This window comes from Barbus barbus (genome assembly GCF_936440315.1).
Source record: "Barbus barbus genome assembly, chromosome: 41".
Taxonomy (NCBI): domain Eukaryota; kingdom Metazoa; phylum Chordata; class Actinopteri; order Cypriniformes; family Cyprinidae; genus Barbus; species Barbus barbus.
Window position 1 is genome coordinate 24863894 of NC_136719.1, and position 24166 is coordinate 24888059.

A 24166-nucleotide genomic window follows, 5' to 3' on the forward strand; every position below is an offset into this window, starting at 1 on the left:
GTCGTTTTTTCGTGTGCCGTTGGTCTGTAGATGTCACACAGTCGGAAACTTGCTTATCTTTCACCGTCATCCTCGTCAATTAAGAAAACAAAACCAGCCGCCGCAGCGGGCCGAGCGGCATGGAGGAAGACAATATGGCGGTCACTATAAAGCAATTTGAGGAGATTTTGAAAACTGAATTAGCAGCAATGCGCACCGAATTCACCTCTCACATGACTACAATCCAGAATATATGCTCTAAAGTTGACTTTTTAATCAGGGAACAGAGAGAGCAGAAAAAGGTGATCAACGAACACACTGTGCACAGTGAGGAAGATAGCATTTCTATCAGTTTATGCACCATGCAGCCCAGATCCAACTTTTTTTTTCTGAATTATCTACTTATCTCACTGATCTAACAGACTTAGAGATAGTAATGGGTACAGATATGAACGCTGTAATGTCCAATGAACTTGATAGATCTGGTGACAATTTTTCTTGCTGCCAGACTGTTTCTACTGAGCAACTTAATCAATGCATAGCCTCTTGTTCATTAGTAGATGCATGGCGATTATTCAACCCCTCCCAAAAAACATATGCATTTTTCTCAGCGAGACACAAATCATATTCACAGATTGACTACATTTTTCCTTCCTCTTCCTTGACCTCAATGCTACTTGAAGTCGACATCTTTCCCCTCTCTCTTTCAGACCATAGTAGTAATTTTTTTAAGTTTTCAATTACCCAGCGACCTTCGCGAGCCCCCAGATGGCGCTTTAATTCTAATTTATTAAAATGAGTCTTTTTGTGATCAGTTCAGAAGTAAACTACATGAATTTATTGACATCAATAAAGGCTCGGTAGATGACCCGCGGATATTGTGGGAGGCGACAAAGGGCTTCATAAGGAATTTTTCAATATCATTTGCATCCTTTCGCCAGAAAATTCACCGTAAGAAAATCTCCGATCATTAGAACAGGCAAACCAACACCCTTTTTCTGATCGTACGGCAGCTAAAATTGAAACGGTTAGGAAAGAACTGAATTTGTTATATAGAGAGAGAACCGAATTTCTTATTCAAAGATCCAGACAAAATGATTATTTTCAAGGTAGCAGACCTAGCCATTTACTGGTTTCAGACTGCGTAACAGTGAAAGATTTGCTAATGTTACAGCGGTGAAATCTCAAACCGATGAGGCTCTGATTGACCAGAAGAGCATAAACGACACTTTTCGTTCTTTGTATTGTGATCTATATAGCTCCAACTCTAAATGTGAACCCACATTTTACACTTCTTTTTTATCTAATCTTAATCTTCCACATCTGTCAGAATCAGACTCTGAGTCTTTAGCTAGGTCTTTATCACTTATTGAATTAGAATCATCGATTAACGTTATGAGCAAGGGGAAATCCCCAGGCCTAGCTGGCATACCAGCTGAGTTCTACTTGACCTTCTGGTCCGATTTGGGGCCACTTATGTTAGATATGATGCAATATTCGATTGATCAAACATCCTTTCCACAAAATATGAACATGGCCATTATATCTCTCCTATTAAAGAAAAGATAAAGACTCTACTTTATGTTCTAGTTACCGCCCACTTTCTCTAATTAGTACAGATGTTAAAATTTATGCAAAAATTCTAGAATGCTTTATGAATAAACTTGTTAATCACTTATTAAATCTCGTTCTGCTTCAAATAATCTACGAAGACTACTTAACAATCTCCTCATCTGAACAATTGATTTCTCCCGCTGCTATACTTTCTTTAGATGCAATGAAAGCATTCGACCATTTGGAGTGGAACTATCTGTGGACAGTGCCAAATCACCTAGGTGTTAGCTCTAATTGTATAAATATGATTAAAATCCTCTATGCTAATCCCTCAGCCACCATTCTTACTGGCCAGATAAATTCACAATCATTTCCAATTGGAAGAGGCACCCGCTGGGGTTGTCCTCTTTCACCTTTACTATTTGATTTATCTCTAGAACCTCTTGCTCAAGCTGTACGTCAATTAGAACTTATGCTTTCTATGTCCATTAAAAACACTTTACATCACATATCTTTATTTGCAGATGACATATTGCTATTTTTAGACAATCCAATTCTATCAGTCCCCCATGTTTTAAATTTATTCAATCAGTTTAGTAATCTATCAGGGTACAAAATTAATTGGACAAAGCCATATCTGCTCCCTCTCAATTTTTGTGTTGGGTCTGCAACATTTTCTGGTTTTATTCCAGTGGTGCATTCTTTCACATACTTAGGTATAGACATCTATCTGTCCTTGCAGGAGATTGTCTCAAAAATTTGAACAAAGTCACCTCAGATCTGGCTAATTGGACGCATCTTCCTACTTCTTTCCATGCAAGAATATCTGTTGTTAAAATGGCTATTGTAAAAAACTTGATTCAGTAATCTCTCAATATATTTGGAATGGTAAACGCCCCCAAATGAAATTATCTACTTTACAGCGTAACAGATCAGATGGTGGCTGGTCCTTTCCAAATGTTAAATTATACGCTGACTCCTTTACTCTTCGTGCACTGTCAGCCTGGTTTAAGCCAAATGTGTCAACCTCATGGTGTTTCTCCACACAATATAGAACACTTGGTTTTTGCTGGTGTCTCACTTACACAATGTAAACTTCATTTTGGCCCTATCATAACACATTTTATTTCTACTTGGAGAAAGGTGCACAATTACCTGTACATCCCCTGCTGAAAGTAATTCTCCCCATTCTGTTATTTCTGCTTCAGTTATTTACTCTTTTCTCCTCAAACAATCATATAAACCATTATCCATAACAACTATCTGGTCTAAGGATATCAGTGGTGACTTACAAACTTTATTTTCTGACCACATTTGGGAGACAATCACATCATCCTCAAAAAAACCCAAATCATCAGATGATCCATTGGAAATTACTACATAGACTCTATATGTACCCTTTAAAACGCTTCTATGTGCATGTGTCACCTTCCCCAAACTGCAATTTATGTCCGCAGGGGGCACTCGGTACATATTTACATTTTTTTTCTTTCTCTTTTCTGGACTCAGCTTGCTCATGACATATAATTTCTATTAGAAAAGGATGTGGTTTTGACTCCAAATCTTTTCTTCTTAAATGATTTTTCTCAATTGGCTCTGTCTCCGCAACAGAGAAACTTACTTTTAGCTGCTCTTATTGCTGCAAAGAATGTTAGTCAGTCGCTGGGTTCCTCCCCATTCAATGACCAGACATGTATGGGGCTTATCTTTGCTGGACATTGTTTCTATGGAGCTATCTACAGCTCGTATCCATGGAGCAAGGATAAAGAACTGGAGTGCCACTTTTGACATCGTTTCTTCTTTTTGATGTATAATTTATTTTGAATTTATGTATGGAGTGGGTCTGCCTGGTGGGTGGGTGGGTGGAGGGGGATTATTATTATTTTTAATTTTTTTTCAATAAAAATAATTCTTCACAAAAAAATAATAGGGTACAAATGGACTGATAAGGTCAGAGCAGAGTGATGGCCAGCTTGTCCCTAGACACGGTTCTAACAACTTTTACCTGAGAAGATATTGCTGCTTCATTTCGGAAGATTAACTTTTCTTTATTCTTCATAACCTGACACATAGCAACACATAGGAAACGGTGCAGTGCAGTATATAGTTTGAAAGGCTGCGCGTTCAGCTGTACGCATACGCAGAGCCGCTTCAGACAGCACACCAGTAAGCGCTTCAATGGACGAAAACACACACAATTGTGTCAAAATGCACGGTTTTGACGAGTTACCTCGTAAACATAGTCTTAAATGAGTTATACCCCCGGTTTCACAGACAAGGCTTAAGATTAGTCCTAGACTAAAATGCAAGTCTGAACTGTTTCAACTGAAATAAACTTGCACTGACTGATCTTAAAACAAATCAGTGCCTTTGTTTTGTCTCAAGATGCACACCAGTAATGTTTTTTTAAGGCATGTTAATAAAAATTAGCCTGCTTAAATGTCCTAATTGAACTATGGCCTAATCCTGGCTTAGTCTAAGCCCTGTCTTTGAAAGCGGGCCTTAAAGTCTTAAATGACCGTAAAGAGTCTGGAGAAAATCGAATATGTGTCAGATCCGCATCATGTGCATCAGGTTTTAAAGAGACAGCGCTGATATTAAAGTGCAGCCTGCTGAAGTCTGTCATTGATGTAAATCAAAGAGCAAAAGAAAAAGAGAAATCATTGGACTGTTCTAGTCGCTGATTAACTTTTTGTAGCTTATCTGTATAGTTTATGTGAAGATTGTTTTAAAATCACTTAAATTAAGTGTTAAATTAAATTATTTCAGAGCCTATTAAATGTTAAAAATAATGACTTTAAATTATACTGTAATGTTGAATGGCTATAATTAATAGGTGAAATTGAGGGACAATGCATTTAATAGAGACACCAGTAGCAGGACAAATTGAAAACATTGTAAATATGTTTAGTCATTGTAGTAGTAATAACTACCTGTTTTTGCAAAAAGAGTTTCATGGCCGGTAATCACCGGCCATTGGCAGGTGTGGCAAAAAGTTAGTTTTAGGCCTTGTGCATGAACAAACCCCTCAGTAAAAACCTTCAGAACATAGATAGGAACAAAACTAAGTACTTCTGAAGGGGAGAAAAAAGCTTTTTAAATGTATTGAAATTGAAATCTACAGATGCAAACAGATAAAATACAATTAAAGTGTATTTGGGATGTTTTCTTTTTATCCTCAAAATTGACTAGTGCATGAAAAACAATGTCATTGCCTATAGTGTCTTGCCTACAATTTTCTGATTCTTAAATAAAGAGTGTTAATGGTCTCCAGAGAGAGATTGTGTGCTGCCAGGGTTTATGACACTATAAAAGCGCATGTCTGTACTGTCACTGTAATCGTTAACCTCAGATGGTTTAAAGGTTCAGCTTTCACTGCAGAGCCATTCTGTGCTTTATGAGGACTGCAGACACTCACGACCCAAGAAAAAGAGAAATCTTTAGCAAAACAAGGAGAGTATTCAAGAAACTTCACAATTCCTCATGCCTTTTTTTTTTTGCACTCGCTCTTGGTGTGGATTTGATCTGATGTATCCATGACAACAGCAAACCCAAGAAAAGCACAGACGACAGTTATTCACCATCAACCCAAAAGAACCCGAGAATCATTTCCTTCTGAGGAGCATCTGTGTGTGTTGATGGAGGGCAGCGGTATGAGAAATGAAGCAGCGTGAATTACACAACTTCATCAGCTGCTGAAGAAAAGATAAGCGCTGGAGTTTTTTGCATTTGCGGTTTCGTAAGACTCATGGTTGACATGACCTTACATAATATAATAAAGCGCATCAATAAAAGGTCAGATACTGATAGTGAAATCAGCTCAAACTCCCACAATTACTTTATAGTGCAAAACTACTAAAAATCTCTGCTCTATGAGAGCAAATCACACCAAACTCTCTGATGCTGAATCACAAAGTGAAGCTAATATGTGGCAGATGAACCAAGACGTCTCTCATCTCTCTGCCCACCACAGCAAAGCCACTCGAGAGCATCCAGCCACCCACAGACCGAGAGATATGAGAGCGATAGTGATCAGAGGACGGGCTGTGTTCACATAGCTCTGCGCTTCATGTCTAATCGCTTTATCAGCGCATGAAGACACAGACCTGCTGGGAACAGCTGACACACACATACAATTGACAAACTCAAACTGGATTCCTCACAACACAATGCAATGCTTTAGAAGTTGCATGTTCGTTCATGAGCATTGCATTACTCAAGACCATTAGCACTATTACGATGTGCATCATCCGGCAGCATTTGAGCTCCAAACATGATTGATTCCACACGTTATGTGACTTTCATTTAAAGAAACCCAGGCCACATCTACAGACCAAAACCACCCAAAACACCCTAGCAACTGCATGGCAACCACATAGAACACCCTAACAACCACATAATGTAGCAACACCCTGACATCACTGTTCTGAGTTTTGCTCTGACCAGCACCACTCCAGTTGGGTCTATTTTACTAGTTATTAAACTATTGATTATTAACCGTTTTATTTGCATTACATTGTTTATATGCAGAGGAAAAAGTTTCACACAAATTTCACAATTTTAAGCACAAACATATCTGTGAAAACATGCAGTTAGCGAATGAGACCCATTTTCTTCAAAAATGTAAAAAAAAAAAAAATATGGCTGGGTACAAAATAATATTGATTTCTCGATTTTAATCGATTATATTTTTTATGAAACAACAACGATTCTTAAATGCAAAGAATCAATTAGTCTAGCCTGTTTTCAATTAATGAACGGAACATTGAAGCACACTCTAAAGAGGAGCATTTCGTTAAATATAGGCATCAAATAACTTATTAATAATAATTTTTTACTGTTCTTCAGTGTTTGTGTTATATTAAAATAAATCCGTTAAGTTATGACAGCCAACATTTACATTTTTATATTTAAAAAAATATAGAGTGGAAATAGTTATGTAATTGTAACTATTGTTATAAAAATTAACTGAGTGTAATTTAAGCGTTTGTATACAAATCCGTTAATTTTAACCTTAAATATTTTAGTAATGTGTAGTTTACAGCATTTTTTTTTCTTTGAGAAAAATTGGCATGTGCTGTACCTGATATCTATCCAAAATAATCGAAATTGAATCGAATCAGAAATCGAATCGAAAGCTTGAGAATCAGAATCAATTCGAATCGTGAAATTTGCGCTAAAATGCAGCCCTAGTAAAAATCTAGTCATGCTCGCAATTGCTAAACTGATAATTAATCAGCCTTTTTGGCTGACAGACTCTCTCTCACACACACACGCACACACACGCGCACACACACACACACACAGACACGTGCACGCACACACGCGCACACACACACACAAAATCCTAAATAGACATTTTTTATCCACAGGGAAAATACTTCCCATGAGCTCAAATCAAAAGTGTGGAAACATTCATGATTTGGCTCAAAGACACCTTAAGCATCCTGGATAGCTGAGTTTCCATGAGCAGCGCTGCAGCTGGTCTGGGATCAGGAGGCAGGAGCGTCTCTGGAGGATTAGCTAACCACCGTCTTTCTGCTCCACCACCTGAGGATCAGCACAGGCTTTTTGGAAAACATGCAGTCCAGGGAGCTGAACAAAGTGGGGTGAGTTTCTGTTCCTGCTCTCGCCCCATTCAGCGTGACATTGACAAACGACGCGGCACGTGGACATGTGCAACCTTCCCATGAACGCAAGCAAACCCGACAGATGCAGCTGCCGCACCGATAACCACGCCAGAGAGAGAGAGAACGAAAGAGAGAGACAGAAAGCATGCAAAAACCGAAAGAAATAAAGAAACAGTCATCATTTATACACCCTAAATCATTGGTTCTTTTTAATGATTCATTTGAACTGATTCACGAAGCATTTTTAAATGACTTGACTGTAACATATGAGTAAAACTGTGTATGTTGGAAACATAAAAACCATGACAAATAGCAGCATTTATCTAAATATTTATTTCACTACAAAAAGAAAAAAAAGGATATCAAGCAATGCACAGAGACTTGTATGCAAGCTTATTTCTGGTACTGAATAAAAAAATATACATATTTTTATCTTACAATTCTGACTTTTTCCCCCATTTCTGAGAAAAAAAACATCAGAGATGTAAGCTCAAAATTAAAACTCATTTTTCGTGCAATCTGAGCTTGTCTCACAATTTTTACTTTTTTGCAATTCAAAGAAAAAAAAAAAAAAGTTATGAACTCAGAATTCTGAGAAGAAAAGTTCCAATTGTGAAATATAAATGTACAATTGCAAGAAAAACTGTTAGAATTGTGAAATTAAACGAATTAACTTTTTTTTTTTTATTTTGTCTGTTTTTCTTGCCATTGCAAGTTTAAGACTTTTCTTCTCAGAATTCAGAGTTTTTTTGCGACTGCGAATTAACATCTTTGCAATTCTTTTTTCGCAGAATTGCAAGGAAAAAAATCTGAATTGTGTTTGTTTCCACAACTTTTCCTCACAATTCTGACTCTTTTTCTTGCAATTATGTTCAGAATTGTGAAAAAAGTCAGAACTGTAATAAAATTGTAGATAAAAAGCCGCAATTACATTTCAGGGATTTCTGAGAGTATATTTTGCAATTGAGAACTAACAATCAGTTGTTTGACGCAACAATTCACTAAACACAATATACTTCAAAATGTTATTTTATGATACTTTAATGTATTTTGGAGCTTTACAGCACCTGCTGATTATATATTCACACAATATTTCACAATACTTTAATGTATGAACATCAACGAGCCACGGTGTCTGATTGAAAACATGCATGCAGTTATAGTGAATGAAACCCATTTTCTTCAAAAAGTTAAAAATGTAGTTATGGTTGCTATTATTTTTATTTATATTCAACTGGTGATTAATGAGTATCTTGGCTGATAGATCTAATAAGTGATCCCGAATTCACACAAACTGTATACACAAACTCACACACAGCATTCATCAAATACTAAAACATATGGAAAAGAACAGCATCTGAATTTGAATTTTTGAGTGCACTATCCCTTCAAAAACAAACTCCTGCATATGTGCTTTTAAATATTGCAAGACCTCAAATACATGAATGTCCAGATGAACATCAGGGTTTTCAGATAAAGCTTTTGAGAAAGACTTAAGAACTGAACTCATCCCTAAGTAGTGTTGAGCAAATTAGACTTAATTATTTCAAATCTTCACAGTGTGAGAGTGACACAAAGACCATTAGTGTTAGCGCGAGTCGTTAAAAGCACTCGGACTGTGCTGCAGAAAGACAAAAGCTGAGAGGAGAATGAATTGGCTGCGCTGTATTAAGAAGAACAACAGCAAAGCAAAGCGTGTCACTTTCAATATTCAGCCACACATAAGGAGAGGACGACACGGCGTCTTTCAGAAACACTGCACAAACACACCAGAGCTTCATTAGAACTGACTTCACTAATGAGCCGTACAAAATAAACTGACTTTTTGACAGACCGCTCACTTTTCGTGAGCGAGTGACAGCTTGGAAATGAACAAGCTCACAGAATCTGGAAAGCATGACATTTTTTGTCTGAAAATACTAAAAAGATATGAAATAAACAAGACCCAGTGGATGGAACTTGAGTAATGCAACGCAAACAACATCCAAATTAAATTCGGATTCATTTTAAAAGCAAATTCCAGTCTTATGAACCACTGTTTATTCCTTAATATGCTACTGTAGATATTCTACAATTTCAGAGCATTTTTCCTCTCACAGATTGATTCATAACAATTGTTTTGGATTGAAAACAGCCATAAATTAGTTTTAATAAATAAGTTTGTCCTGCAGCTTTAAATCTCAGTGAACGGGGTGAATGTCACGGACGGTTCATGTCCTCTCGCATTGTAAACATGTCTTGTTGCAGATGACAGCATGAGCGTAAAGCATCGCTCTCATCCCGACAGACCTGTCAGTGACCAGTGATCTCTTCACGAGCGGCTGCCTCAGGCCTCGGGCGCCTCAAATCATCTCACATTTCTCTCCAGAAACGCCTCATAAACCACAATCTATAGCATAATGTCACGGGACAAGTATCAGGATAAAGAGAGACGGCCCAGCCGCAGAAACAAGCACGTCTCCGGCCCCGCGGCCTCACCAAACACGCCATAATTCACTGCAAAACCAACAGCAGATGGGATAATGAGCCAAAGATGAAATAAAACACCTTTCATTACACGCTTAGTGCTTTGTATGGATCTCTCTAAGACTTTTCCTCCGAATGAGAGTTTATGATCGCACTTTTCTGCCATTTTCACCACCACTGTGCTGTTTTGAGCATATTTTAACACTTTTTCTGCATATAAATGATGAATTAAATGCAGAAATGCTGTTATGGATCAGAAAGCACTAGTGTGATAATATATTAAACACTTCTGGAACATACAGCAGCCAGAATTAATAATAAAACACATTTTAATAACATTTGGTGGTTTTCAAAGCACAGAACATACTTTCAATCTTCCTCCTGAATTTCTGGATTTTTTTAAAGTAACATTTCATTTTAAGATTGTATATATTTACATAATTATAATTCATCACAGCTAATATTCACTGTAATCTGTTATTATTAACTAAAATGAAAAGAATATATACTTTCATGAATTTAAATAAAGCCATCCACACTTTAGAGGAAAAACTAGAATCAAAAATAAACAAATTTAACTAAAAAAATAAATAAAAATGATGCTCAGTAAAAAAAAATAATTTTAAAACAACATTACTAATACTGGAAAAACACACCTACATATAAATATTAAAGACACCTATAGAAAAGATAGTAAAAAACCCACTAATGAATTAATTGCCTATTCTTACTTATACATATTTACTATAATCTACGTTATTGTTGCTAACTAAATCCAAATATATTAAAATTCATTTTCATTAATAAAAATAAAGCCAACTTAAAGTACAACATTCATATTAGAGGAAAAACTTAAAGTACAAAAAAGAAAAAAGAGAGTTAAACAGATAATTGATTACAATCTATTTAAGTTAAAGTATTAAAATTACTAAAGTTAAAATAAATAGAAAACTAAAATGAAAATACAACTAAATAAATATATATATATATATATATATATAAAATTTAACTAATAAAAATGACAAAAGCTTAAATTATTTGCCCATTTATTGTAAGGCATGTTATTATTGATAACTATTTCTAAAACAGTTTAAACTCATCAAAATAAAATAAATTAAAATAAAAACCATATTAGAGGGGAAAAATACAGTTAGAAAAAAATCTATTTAACTAAAGTTACTATGGCTTAAAAAAACAAAAAAGCTAAAATGACAACATATTTTTACAACTAAATAAATATATATATATATAAAATATAGCTAATAAAATGACAAAAGCTTAAATTATTTTCCTATTTATTGTAAGGCATGTTATTACTAATCCTAAAACAGCTAAGACTCATCAAAATAAAATAAAATAAAAACTATATTAGAGGGGGAAAATACAGTTAGAAAAAAACTATTTAACTGAAATTACTAAGGCTAAAATAATTTAAAAAATGAAAAAAAAAAATCAAATAAAATAAGCTCAAATGACAACAGCCTAACAAACATTTTGAAAAATCTGAAAATATAAATGAACACTTGCCTGCAAAAAAACAAACATAAAAATAGGGCAGAAGTCCTGTCAGAAAATGAGCAGTAGTTGTTGTTTTTTTAATAATACTGACTCTAATACATGATCAACAGCCACTGTCAGGTGTCATGCACTCAAATGCATTTCATTTTAAAGGTGGAACCATCAACGGGAAAAGATTTTCATTTGTTTGTATCATTACATTACGAAAAAATATAAAGCACTAAAATGTGCAATAAGCCATCATGCACAGGCTTCATATAGAAGTGCTACTGAAATTTCCTAAAATACTGTCTGTCTTTTAACCACTAAGGATGATGAGGAGGGAAATGACATGGCTTCATCACATCTTCATCACTCTGAACAGCAGCACTGGTGATGCTCACACTTTCAGTGAGACAGCGAGAGATGAAGCATGTGTGTGATTGTCACAGAAGCGTTCAGGACGACAAACGGCCGTCCTACATTCATCAGGCCCGCAGAGACACTCCCGCATGTGTGAGATGCCAGCGGCGGCCTGTGCTGCCCATCGCCCGCGGGTCTCACACACGTGTGTGTGTACGCTCAGCGTAACGCATTCAACATGCACATATATGATGGAGAAACCAGCGAAACACACACAGAGCGCTGGCGAATCATTAAACTGAGCAGAGAGGAGAGGAGAGGAGCAAAGAGATTAATTATTTAACGCAACGGCAACCAAATTAATAAACAAACAGATGAAGCGAGAGATGGCAAGTGCCTCCACTACACCCACGCCTGACAACAAACATCTTCCTGCTACTGTATCCACACACACTCAAACACAGACAATATCTGCTGCTCATCACATGAGGAGAGCATCACAACGACTCGTCACTGAGCAGTTTTTATCATTTGATGTTTACAGGCATATTTATACACTACTAAAGCTGTTCGTGTGAGAAACCTACCTAAACACGTATAATTAATAAATAAATAATGTATGTACTATATTTACATTTACATATATTAATAAATATTATATTTAATATACATTATAATTATTATTAATAAAACGTCAGTATTCTTATATTTAAATTATATATATAAATATCATTAATATCAATATCGCACATTTTTTCGGAAATTAATCGCAATTAATCCCACCTAACATTAGAATTTTTAAATATACTTTTGTATTGCAATAATTTCACATTCATTCTTCAAATTAATTACTTTTTTATGACAGAAGGCCAGTATCACTGATATCCCTATGTTTCCTCCTAATATTTAACCATTGACTATAGCCATTGAATTTTACATTATAATTAAGAGCTATCAATATTTATTACTTTAAAAATAACTTCTAATTTAAGTGAACTTAAAACAATCTTCACATAAACCCATTAAAATAAATCTACCTGTGCCCCTCAGCAGAAATATACAGAAATTGAATAAAGTTATCAAACACTAAATTCTAAACTAAATAGAGATGAATCCTTAAAACTATAAAAGTTAGATTTCGTCTTGTTTCTTGTTTTTGATGAACAGACATCACAGCAGCTGGTTATTAGGTTGTTTTGGTTTCTATTTCATTACGAGCTGCCGCTGCTGAACATAACGCGGATCTGACACACATCGTATTTTCTCTCAGCTCTACCTTTTCTGACCCATTTCAGTCTCTTCTAATGAGCTGACGAGTTGAATCGGGTGTGTTAGATGAGGGAGACAGTGCTAGGACGCTCCAGGACAGTTTTGAAAACCATTTCAGAGACATGTTCTTAATGTAACTTCTATATAACATATTACATGCATGCATGCTTTAATGGCCTTTTTGGAAACTTCATGACTTAACTGCATTGCATGATCGTAGTTTCTTTCGCGATCTGATATGAAATGATACAGGTTATGCACGCACTGGCACCTTTGTGTGTGTATTGAAGAGCACACACTGCAAGCACAGGACCGTTTCCGTGCTCGTTTGACTCGCGCCTGACGCTGAAGTGAAGCTGGAGCACACGTCTGAAACGTCTCTGGTTTGATGTGCTCATAAAGACGTTCTGCAACTGAATAAATGTCAAGTAAAAAGAGACAGAATTAGCAGTTTTGAGTGGGGTGGCCAACCCTAGGCTGCACCCCTGCGTTAAATCATTTTAACGCATTAAACTGAAAAAATTAATTGCCTGCATTAACGCGCGAAATTTGACAGCACATATACATTCTCTCTCTCAAGGTCAGATTGGAGCTGGCTGTTTAGAGGAAACTCTAGCCATATTAGATGTTTAACAAGCATCAGGCGGTGTTGGCCTTGTGAAACTGAGACGCAGTAAAAGCGTGTTAGCAGGTGGCGGCGCGGGTGTTTGGACAGAGCTCAGGTAACTGAGCTGAGCGAGTGAATCTTGGGTTGTAAACACAGCTAATTAAACAGGGTAATTTAACATTTTGCATCTTCATTTGTCCCGTTCTGTCTCCATCGAGTCCCAACACGCGCCTCAATTAACCCCGCCATCCAAATGCCAACAGACCGTCTTCATCCTCGCGCTGTTTCCTGTGGATTCAGCACTCGAAGTCAAACAAAAGAGTGGCAGCGAGGAGGAAGACGCGCTGGAGAGCGAGAGGCTCCAGATCAGTCTGGAGAGGACGGGGAGTTGAGCGGCTCGTGTCTGCCAGCGGCTCCCCAGGAGGTGTGTGGCGGCCAGCCTGCCAGACATGTGTCTAATGTGAGATAAGGTGGCACTCCAGCGCCTCTGTCTTTACTCTTCACATTAAGGCGGGAGGGCGCTCAAGACGGCGCTCACAAAGACAAGAAAGACTGAAACACAAGCCGCTTGAGAACAGAGAGAGAGAGAGGGAGGGAGGGAGGGAAGAAAGAAAACTACTACGTACATTTAAATATTTATTGTTGTATATAAAAATAACAAAAAAAAGTTTCTTATATACTTTGTTCTTATTTATAGAAATATATGAAGTAAAATATTTTTCCTACTACTACTAATATATAAATATATATATATATATATATATATATATATATATATATATATATATATATATATATATATATATATATATATATATATATATATATAGCATGTTAATTACAAAAAATACAAACAAAAAACAAACGCTTATTTTTTATATATAATTTATTATATAAGAATATGTAAATAATTTATTATATTTTATTCTAATTTTATATATATTGTATATTACTGTTTCACAGTAAAAAAAAAAAAGTAACTTGTAAAGTAAAAAATAACGAAAGATACAAACAAAAGACAAAATCTTATTATTCTTATATAATTTCTTATATTTATATTATATGTATATTAATATATTATCATTTACATTTTATGTAGTATAAATGTTTAAATAGCATTAAAAAATAAACAGAAATAATCATATATTTTTTCATTTAGTTTTTAGATTAATTTGTAATTTTTATTTAATTTGAATTTTTATCATTTAATAATTTAGGGGTTTATGTTAAGTTAAAAATAGTATACATCCGTACATGTGTACTTACATTTAACTGCACTCAGCCTAGATAATATAATGTGCATCTCATATAAACACCCACTACAAAACCTGTCCAAACTAGATTGTGAATCTCAAACTTTGCTTTGATCTTGATTAGATCCCCAATACAATCATCTGAAGAGATGATTCTCGATCACAAACATCACAAAACATCTGCTGAATGTCGACGAGGAATGTTTTGGCTTCACACCAGAGAAGAGCAAACGCTGTAGAAATGACACGTCCAGATGTAAACGCACAGTTAGACGTCTGACAAACACGTGAAACAGACCGAAAGAGACTGGCAGCACAGAAAGACATTTATAGATTTTAGAGAGAGACATGGTGGTCTGTCACATTGTTAACGGACTGATTCTCGTTAAGTGATATAAATGAGCATCTCTCTTCAGACTGTCTGAGCTTTAAACAAACCACAAAGACTTTAAACTTCACAATCCTCCACAACACACGGACTAATGTATCAACATCCTGACTCACAGGAAGTGCTCGTGTTCCTTCTCAAAAGCCTCTCTACCGTTCAAGTTCAAGTTTATTTGTATAGCGCTTTTTACGATACAAATCGTTGCAAAGCAGCTCTACAGGAAATTAAGTTTCCACAATATATTTATATATTGCAGAACCTTAATATATTTAACTTATGGCAAAATGTGGTAATTCTGTATGTTGTCTGAGCGTTGGCATCCTCTGAGGTCCTCTGAGGGGTTAGCATTATCTTTTCTCAGGTGTTCAGTCATCTCAGATCATTTAAGGGTTGGATCCAGACTGAAGCTTCTGTAATTCCTAGTTACCACGGGATGTTAATCAACAGAGAAACAAATAGAGACATAATTAGCGTAGCTGCTGTTCCATCTAAGCAAACATTATTTGTTCAACCCAAGCTAAAGAATAATAATAATGTACATTTGATCAGATATAACTGCAGTACAAGATTATAAGATGCATTATGTGAATGCTTGGCTAAAGAGATGTGTCTCGAGTTAGGTACGCAGGAGCTAAAGCATTTAGGGCAAGTAATAAGATTTTGTAAATGATACGGAACTTAATAGGTAGCCAGTGCAGAGACTGTAAAATTGGGGTAATATAATCATATTTTCTTGACCTGGTAATAACTCTAGCTGCTGCATTTTGGACTATCTGTAGCTTGTTTATTGAAGATGCAGGACAACCAGCTAGCAGTGCATTACAATAGTCCAGTCTAGAGGTCATGAATGCATGAACTAGCTTTTCTGCATCAGAAACAGGTAGCATGTTTCGAAGCTTGGCAATGTTTCTAAGATGGAAGAATGCTGTTTTTGTAACATGGGAAATATGATTTTCAAAGGACTAGTTGCTGTCTAATATAACACCCAGATTTTTGACTTTAGAGGACGTAACAGTGCATCCGTCTAGTTGCAAATTGTAATCCAAGAGATTCTGTGTACTGTTTTTTGGTCCAATAAGTAATATCTCTGTCTTATCTGAATTTAATAGGAGGAAATTATTTTTAAATTTTTTACACAATCTATTAGCTTAGATAGTTGAGAAGGTTCATCTGGTCTTGTTGAGATATATAGTTGAGTATCATCAGCATAACAATGAAAACTAATCCCGTATTTTCTAATAATATTACCAAGGGGCAACATGTATATTGAAAATAGCAGAGGACCTAGGACAGATCCTTGTGGTACTCCATACTTTACTGGTGATAATTGTGATGACTCCCCATTTAAATGAACAAAGTGGTAGCGATCGGACAGGTAGGATCTAAACCATCTTAAAGCCTGTCCTTGAATACCAGTATAGCTTTGTAATCGATCTATGAGTATATCATGGTCTATAGTGTCGAACGCAGCACTAAGATCAAGTAATACTAGCAATGAGATGCAGCCTTGATCTGAAGCAAGAAGCAAGTCATTTATAATTTTAACAAGTGCAGTTTCTGTGCTATGGTGAGGCCTGAAACCTGACTGAAATTCTTCATAGAGATCATTTTTTGCAAGAAGGAGCATAATTGAGCAGACACAACTTTTTCTAAAATTTTAGACATAAACGGAAGATTTGAAATGGGTCTGTAATTTGCCAGTTCTTCAGAATCTAGTTGTGGTTTCTTAAGAAGAGGCTTAATAACCGCCAGCTTAAATGGTTTTGGGACGTGACCTAAAGATAACGATGAGTTAATAATATTGAGAAGCGGTTCTTCTGCTACAGGTAACAGCTCTTTCAGTAGTTTAGTGGGTACAGGATCTAATAAACATGTTGTTGATTTAGATGCACTGATAAGTTTATTTAGCTCTTCCTGTCCTATAGTTGTAAAGCACTGCAGTTTTTCTTTGGGTGCGATGAATGAAGCTGAAATACTAGACGCAGTAGAATCTACATTTGTTATTGTATTTCTGATGTTATCTATTTTATCAGTAAAGAAATTCATAAAGTCATTACTATTAAACTGTGAGGGAATATTTAGATCGGGTGGCGTCTGTTTATTTGTTAATCTAGCCACTGTGCTAAATAAGAACCTTGGATTGTTTTGGTTATTATATATGAGTTTGTGGATATGTGGATAGGAGGATCGCACGGTCTGTGTCTCAATGTCTCATCCGGGGGGGGGGGGGGGGGGGGGGGGTTACACGGAGCATTGCAATCGCTTTCTTATGTGCCCTGTTTTATCGGTACTTTCTAAATCGATCGCGTTCAGCAAGGAGGGTGGAGGATGGAAAGTGGGGGGGGGGGGGGGGCCCTTGGCGCCAGCCCTGCTTTGGTGGCTGGAACAATAGTTCTGGCCGGACGATAACGTGGAGCCAAATAATTAATATCAGTAATACGGAGCATGCACAATACAAGGAAATTATCAGTAACATCATCACTTTGAGGTTCCACACCTATATCGGTAAGATCAATTCCATGTGATATAATTAAATCTAGCGTATGATTAAAACGATGAGTGGGCCCGGTGGCGTTTTGCTTGACTTCAAAAGAGTTTATTAGGTCAGTAAACGCATGATTTGTATTATCAGCGTGAATGTTAAAATCTCCGATGATTAGCACTTTATCAACATTAACCAATAGATCTGAGAGGAAATCTGCAAATTCTTGTAGGAAATCTGTATATGGCCCTGGCCGTCTATACACAGTAGCCAGAGCAAGAGATAGAAGAGATTTATTTTGCATATCTAACAGTGTAACATTAAGCAGAAGTATTTTGAATGCATTAAACTTCCTGTATCCTGTTTTCTGAGTAACACTGAGAATATCACTATATATTGTTGCCACACCGCCACCACGACCAGTCTGACGGGGCTCATGTTTATAACAGTAGCTTGGTGGAGTAGACTCATTTAGACCAAAATATTCATTTGGTTTAAGCCAGGTTTCAGTCAGGCAGAGTACATCAAAATTATTATCTGTGATTATTTCATTTACAATAACTGCTTTGTGTGCGAGTGATCTAATGTTTAGGAGCCCAAGCTTTAAAAATTGTTTTTGTTTTGTTCTACCGTCTCCAGAAGGCCTGAGTCTTTGAAGAAAGCGAGCATTCATTTAAGCAAGTCATTTAAGCGAGCATTTAAGAAGTGAAGGAGAGCTGAAGGTGAGCCAAAAACCTCCGACTCATCTGAGCAGTCTGACTCACAATGAACACCGCGCATTTATACTAGTCTCAATATTACAAAGACACTTCATTTCACAGCTAGAGTAGACCATCATTAAACTGGTCATGTGACTCAAGGAGCCACTCTGATTGGCTGAATTCTACAATGCTTCCTGTCAAATTAAATGCTGCAGTTAAATGCGAAATCTAGTGATCTGCCAGTACTTTATGCATTATTACAGTTAACTTAAAACCATTAAAAAAACATTGGACTTGCTTGAAATAATTGTTAACTGAAACATTTTAAATTTTTAATTTCTAAGTTAAAAATACAACCTGAATAACTAAAATAACTGAAATGAGTAAAAACTATATAGACAAGTAGGCTTTAAAAAAAAAGGTATTTAAAAAAATTTAAATTAAAAAATAAAAGACAACTAAATATTTAACATTCACAAGATTCAAAATCTTTATAAACGCTATAATAGTATAATATATTAAATAACACTGATGTATAATAGTTGCATTCCCAACAAAATGTATGTATTCTCTGGAGAAAAGGAAATCCCAGAATGCACTGCAGCATGCACAATTAAAAAAAAAAAAAAAAAGCATATTGCAAATAAGCCATTTAACACCAAAAAGTATGCAAAAACAAACAAACAAAACAATTAAAAACTCAGCTAAAAAATACCCAATATTTGTGTGCTGGCTGTTTTTATGCTTATTAGAGCAGCATGTCATTATAGCCAGCTTCAACCTCTGCTGTAATCAATGATAAGCACTAGTGAGGGCTCTAGTGCTCTTCTCAAGAGAGAGCGCTAATGAGACGCTGCCTATAAAGAACGATTCAATCACTCATGTATGAGCTTTCATTGGAGTTTCACTTCAGTTAGGATGCTGCCTATGTAGGCGGCTCACTAGGATGCGTTTCAATCACTCTAGTGCACTCAAATGTTCACCACGTAACAATGTGCATAATGTCACTATACTGACTTACCAGAAACGTTGACGTGCTTTCTTCAGTCTCAAAGCGTCAGAAATGGAGGATGAGCGCATGATGACACTAAATACAGATGGGTGATGGACTAAATCATGAGACAGGGAACTAGAGAGCAGAATAAAAGAGGAAAAAACTGAATGAAGAAAAAATAAATAAATGAAACTGAATTTAAAAAATTAAAAGATTACAGAGTTGGTTGTGTGACTCAGACCTCCACTCTGATTGGCTGAGCTACACAGAAAGTGCACGTCCTGTCATATTAAATGCTAAAATTATTCCAGAAGCCATAAATGAACAAGTTAATCATCATAAAATGGATATTATGACAATATAATGCAGCTCAACTGGAAACATACAATAAAATAAAACACTAAAACAATAAAGCAACAAAATTAAGTGTACAATGTTTTCATATGAATCTAACATTTTGCAGATTTGCATTTTTTAATTAAAAAGACACACATATTAAAATATTTGTTTTTGATGAAGAGCTAATTTGTTTTTGAGGATCTTAAGATTCACTAATCAACCTCTATGAAAAATGAATGCTTAACATCTAGAAATCCGCAAAAAAAACAAAACAAATTATATTTTTTTAGGTTATGTGACTCAGAGCTCCACAAAAATGTTCTTCCTATTAAACACTGCAGTTTCACAGGATAGCACATAAAATGCTGCTGGAAGCCGTAAGCAAATGAGATAATCATGACACTATAATGCAAAATATGCAATAATATATATATATATAAGCTTAATAATTATTTACGTGCACAACATTCTTCACGCACATCTTACAGGTAAGAGGTAAATTGTGTGGTTTCTAAGTCAGCTGTAAAATTCACGTCAACAGCTTCAGTCATGTTGAAACGCAGCCGCAGACATGCAGAAGCCACTGAACGAGCATCGAATCACAGGTCACAAGAGCAAGCGCCGTCCAGCGAAGAGAAACCAGCCGCAGCGGCAGGTGATTTCAGCCGTCATTGATTTGAGTGATGGCTGGTGAAATGAAGTGTGTGTGTGTCTCACGAACACATCACTGCTGTGCTGATGCTTATTAGTGTTCGCTGACTGCAGCTGTTCCTTTACAGTAAACAAACCAGTAACCAACTTATTAAAAAACACCAATGGACATGTGCTGCAGATTAAACACACAGACACACACACACACAAACAGGGCAGATTTGTGGCACACAAGTGTACAAATGCACATTTGTGTTGAGGAGGGGAAAGAATTTACCTTCATATTTCAGTTATATGTCATAATAATCTTATGATAGCAACAAAATCTTAATCTAAGCATCTATGAAAAGAGCATCTCCAAAGGTCCCACAGCTTTTACCGAAATTACGTCCTCCATCCTCGCTGCTCCTTGATCTTCAGTAGCATCTCATGATCAACTGTTTCACCCGGACACACACCGAGAGGAAAAACACCATGCTCCATGGAGAATTAGAGGAGAGATGAACACGACAGGCCACTGAGAGACCGTTGAACACACAAAGACAAAATACTGTTCCCTAATCAGACCACAACAACATAGTGCTGAAGAAGTGCCAGTCCTGACCGATTCTCCACTGAATATACACCTCAGTACAAGTCTAAACCTAAATATTCACTATAAAACCACTAAGACCAATGCTTTAAGTCTAAAAAAAAAAAGGTTTAAGTCTTTAAAAAGGTTATCACACATAAACATACAATAACACTATTTAGATAATAATGGCAGTATCTTAAAATAAATAATTTTTACACGATTACAAATTTGATCTGCTTTTAACCATTTCTTTAATTTATATTTAAACTCCTTAATTCAGTTGGTAGAGTATTCCAAATATTAATGGCTCTAACTGAAAAGACTGATCATCCACATTTTGCACAAAAACAAACCAGTTCTTTAGAACATTTAAGCATATTTATTTATTAGTTACTTTACTTTTATAAAATATATAAATAAATAAACAAACAAACAAACAAACACTTTCTGATGAAAAGATAAAAAAAAATAATAAATAAATAAATAAAAAATTAAATGTAAAAAGAAATTAAAAAACATTTTTTTGAGAACCTTCACCAATCAGCATCTTAAAGTCTGGAGAACCACAAAAATAAATATACATAATATTGAATTGAAAAAATTTTTTTTTTTTAAATAAATAAATAAATCAAAGAATAAATGCCTTTTCTAATTTGTTTTTTTGAAGATCTTTCAGTCAACCCCTTTGAAAGTTCAGTGATTAAAGTCAGGGGCGCTATAATGGGGGGAAGATTAGAACGATTAAAAGGGCCCAACAAGGGAGAGGGGGCCTGACTCAATATGCTGTTCAGGGGCCCAGAAACCATAGCAGCGCCCCTGCTTAAAGTCAACATGAAAATGCACAATCCAAACCAGACAGTCAATTATGATTTTGTTAACAGAATAGGATTTTCAATGTCTTCAAAACATCACAGCAACAATTCTAGCAGACAAAGAGAGTCAAAAACAACAGAATGCTTAGAGAGCATGTGTGTGAATTAAAACTCTACTGCCGTAGAAAATGAGATTCCTCTTTACGCCATTGCTATTCATCTGACGTGTGCTGTGCTGCAGCGAGAGGTCTGCGTTCTTTGTTTCATTACTGTGAGGTCAGAGGAAAACAGAGGTTTTAAGTTGTTGTTGACATTAATTAAGCCTCGTTACCGCAGGCCAGGGTATTCGCAGCGGCAGGAAAATGAACGCAAAGGTATTGAATACAAGCAAGTTAAGCTGTCCGTCACTCTAGAGACGCAGAAAGCAGTTCGCCTTTAGACGCTTCACTACAAAATGAACAATAACAATTAAAAAAAAAAAAAACTCTGCTCGACTTAATTGAGTGAATCTCACCAAAACATGGCCAGTCGTAAGGAAAGACAAAGCAATTATATACTGCTTTTTGCATTATAACATTACTTTAAAGCCTTCATCTAAGACCATAGGGCCTAAATTCATATTAAAACTTGGACATATCCACAAACAAAGATCCTCCTAATCTTTCCCTAACCTGTCAAAGCTATTTAAAGGAAACACAGTCTTAGTTGAAATCCATTGCAGTCTGATCTTGCCAATCGTCCACTAGAAATTCATCACAAGATCATACAAGCATCCAAGCTTGCATCATGTCAAATAATCCAGAACGTCAGTGCACGTTCAGATGGCTTTCCTGATCCTACTGTATATCGGTCCTCTTAATATTCCACATGAATATCGGCTCTGATCACATTCTGCCCTTTAATTTCATGGTGAGCGACCCACAATCCGGCATGCGAACTCTTTCATCGGCATGATGCATGCCTAGGTTCATCAGCACTGATTTATTCATTGCATTAGTCATCTATTGTTTGCGCAATTGCCAAAACATCTTAATTGAATACAGAATAAGCATATTTTACACAATCCTTTCCATTTCCCAGAGTGTCTGTGCATAGTTTGAAGAATATTTTTCAATATCCAGGCACTACAATTATGGCTAATTATAGTATGACTAGAATCTTGCAATGCTTGTAATGATTTTTCCTAGCTCTTCCTGCAATGAAAACAACAAATAGGCCAATTTAGGGAATTATATAAACCCAGAATCACAAGCATCTTCGGCTAGAAAGAAGGGAGGTTAAGTATATAACTGTGAAAGCAATGCAAAGCACCGTGCTGCCATGGTATAACCCATTAAATAATATGGCTGAAACAATAATATACGGTACCTTTAATCATTTCGCACTATGGTTTTACCATCTGATACTATCAAGGTAACAAAAGTCATGGAATAGATCAAATTTCAACCATGTTTTCCTTGAAGCACCTTGGAAAGAGAGGTAAATTCAGTATAGTTCATATCAAATAGCACAGCCACTGTACTTCGCCAAATTAAAAATGAACATTTTAAGCATTGCAATTGTAGTTTGTTAGACAATATCAATACAGTATTACCACAGTAATCATTTAGTGCCTTAAAAAGATCATCGCTGACCCATAGTACTTTTTCTTGAGGTTCAAAAGCCATGGAATAATATTTCTGGACACAACCATAAAGATCATACCATGGTATTCTTTGACAAACCCATTCAGTACCACTGAATAAATCAACATTTAACACATCAGTGATTCATAACTCAGTCACAGGACTTTTTATGAGGTTAAAAAGCCATATAATGGTAACACTACGTGGTAATGCTGTGTTTTGGATCCCACCAACATACCAAGGTATTGTCTGAAGTGCCTTAATGAATAGGTTAAACAAACAATACCAACGTATACTGATAACAATAACAGAAATACCACGGTATTGTTGTACTAGTACCTTAAAGTACCACAATATGACCATGGTACCACCTGTCAATAGCCCCAGTGCAGTTGTATTGGTGATGAACCGCTCTGCGCATCTCCATTGTGCCGTTCCCGCGCTGTTCGGCTTCAAATGACAGCCGTTAACGAACCTCAAACCGGATAAACGTGCGAGAACAGAACCGGATCGAGCCCATACATCTTACCGTTGTTAGATATGAGGTTCTCCACGTCGTCGCTTCCAGCTTGTCTGAGACTGGCACTAAGTTGGATGTAGAGTCCCATACAATGTAAACTCCTCAGAATCACTCCAAACGCGCCCATCACTGCTCCCTGCAAAACACTCTCTCACATCAGGTGGAAATACACGGCTTTAAGAGATAGATCCAGGTGTGGTGAGTGTTTGCTGGTGGTTTTTGTCCCCGATGACAGCGGCTGAGAGGAGGCTGCGTGTGTTTGCAGTCGCCCACTGATGCGATTTGAGTCTCGCGAAGAGAAACTCCCCGGATCTAACCGATGCGGCGGAGGGAACAGCGCGAGGAGGAAGTGCGGCGGCTGTCATTGGGGAATTTCAATTAGGCGGAATAATATTATGAAGAGATTTTTTTTTTTTACAGCGAGCCGGTCAACGGTCGTCGTGGGTTGAGGTAAAATTACAT

At 36.3% G+C, this 24166-nt stretch overlaps 1 protein-coding gene across 1 annotated transcript in view; it reads right to left on the reverse strand.

Moving 5' to 3' along the window:
- The window catches only part of LOC306860388 (V-set and transmembrane domain-containing protein 2-like protein), a 59945-nt gene extending 35942 nt beyond the window's left edge, over positions 1-24003 (reverse strand). The window contains exon 1 of the mRNA XM_079402059.1: positions 23714-24003. Within this exon, the coding sequence (XP_079258185.1) occupies positions 23714-23831 (118 nt within the window). The 5' untranslated portion in view covers positions 23832-24003. The remainder of the gene's footprint in view (positions 1-23713) is intronic.
- Between the last annotated feature and the right edge of the window lie 163 nt (positions 24004-24166).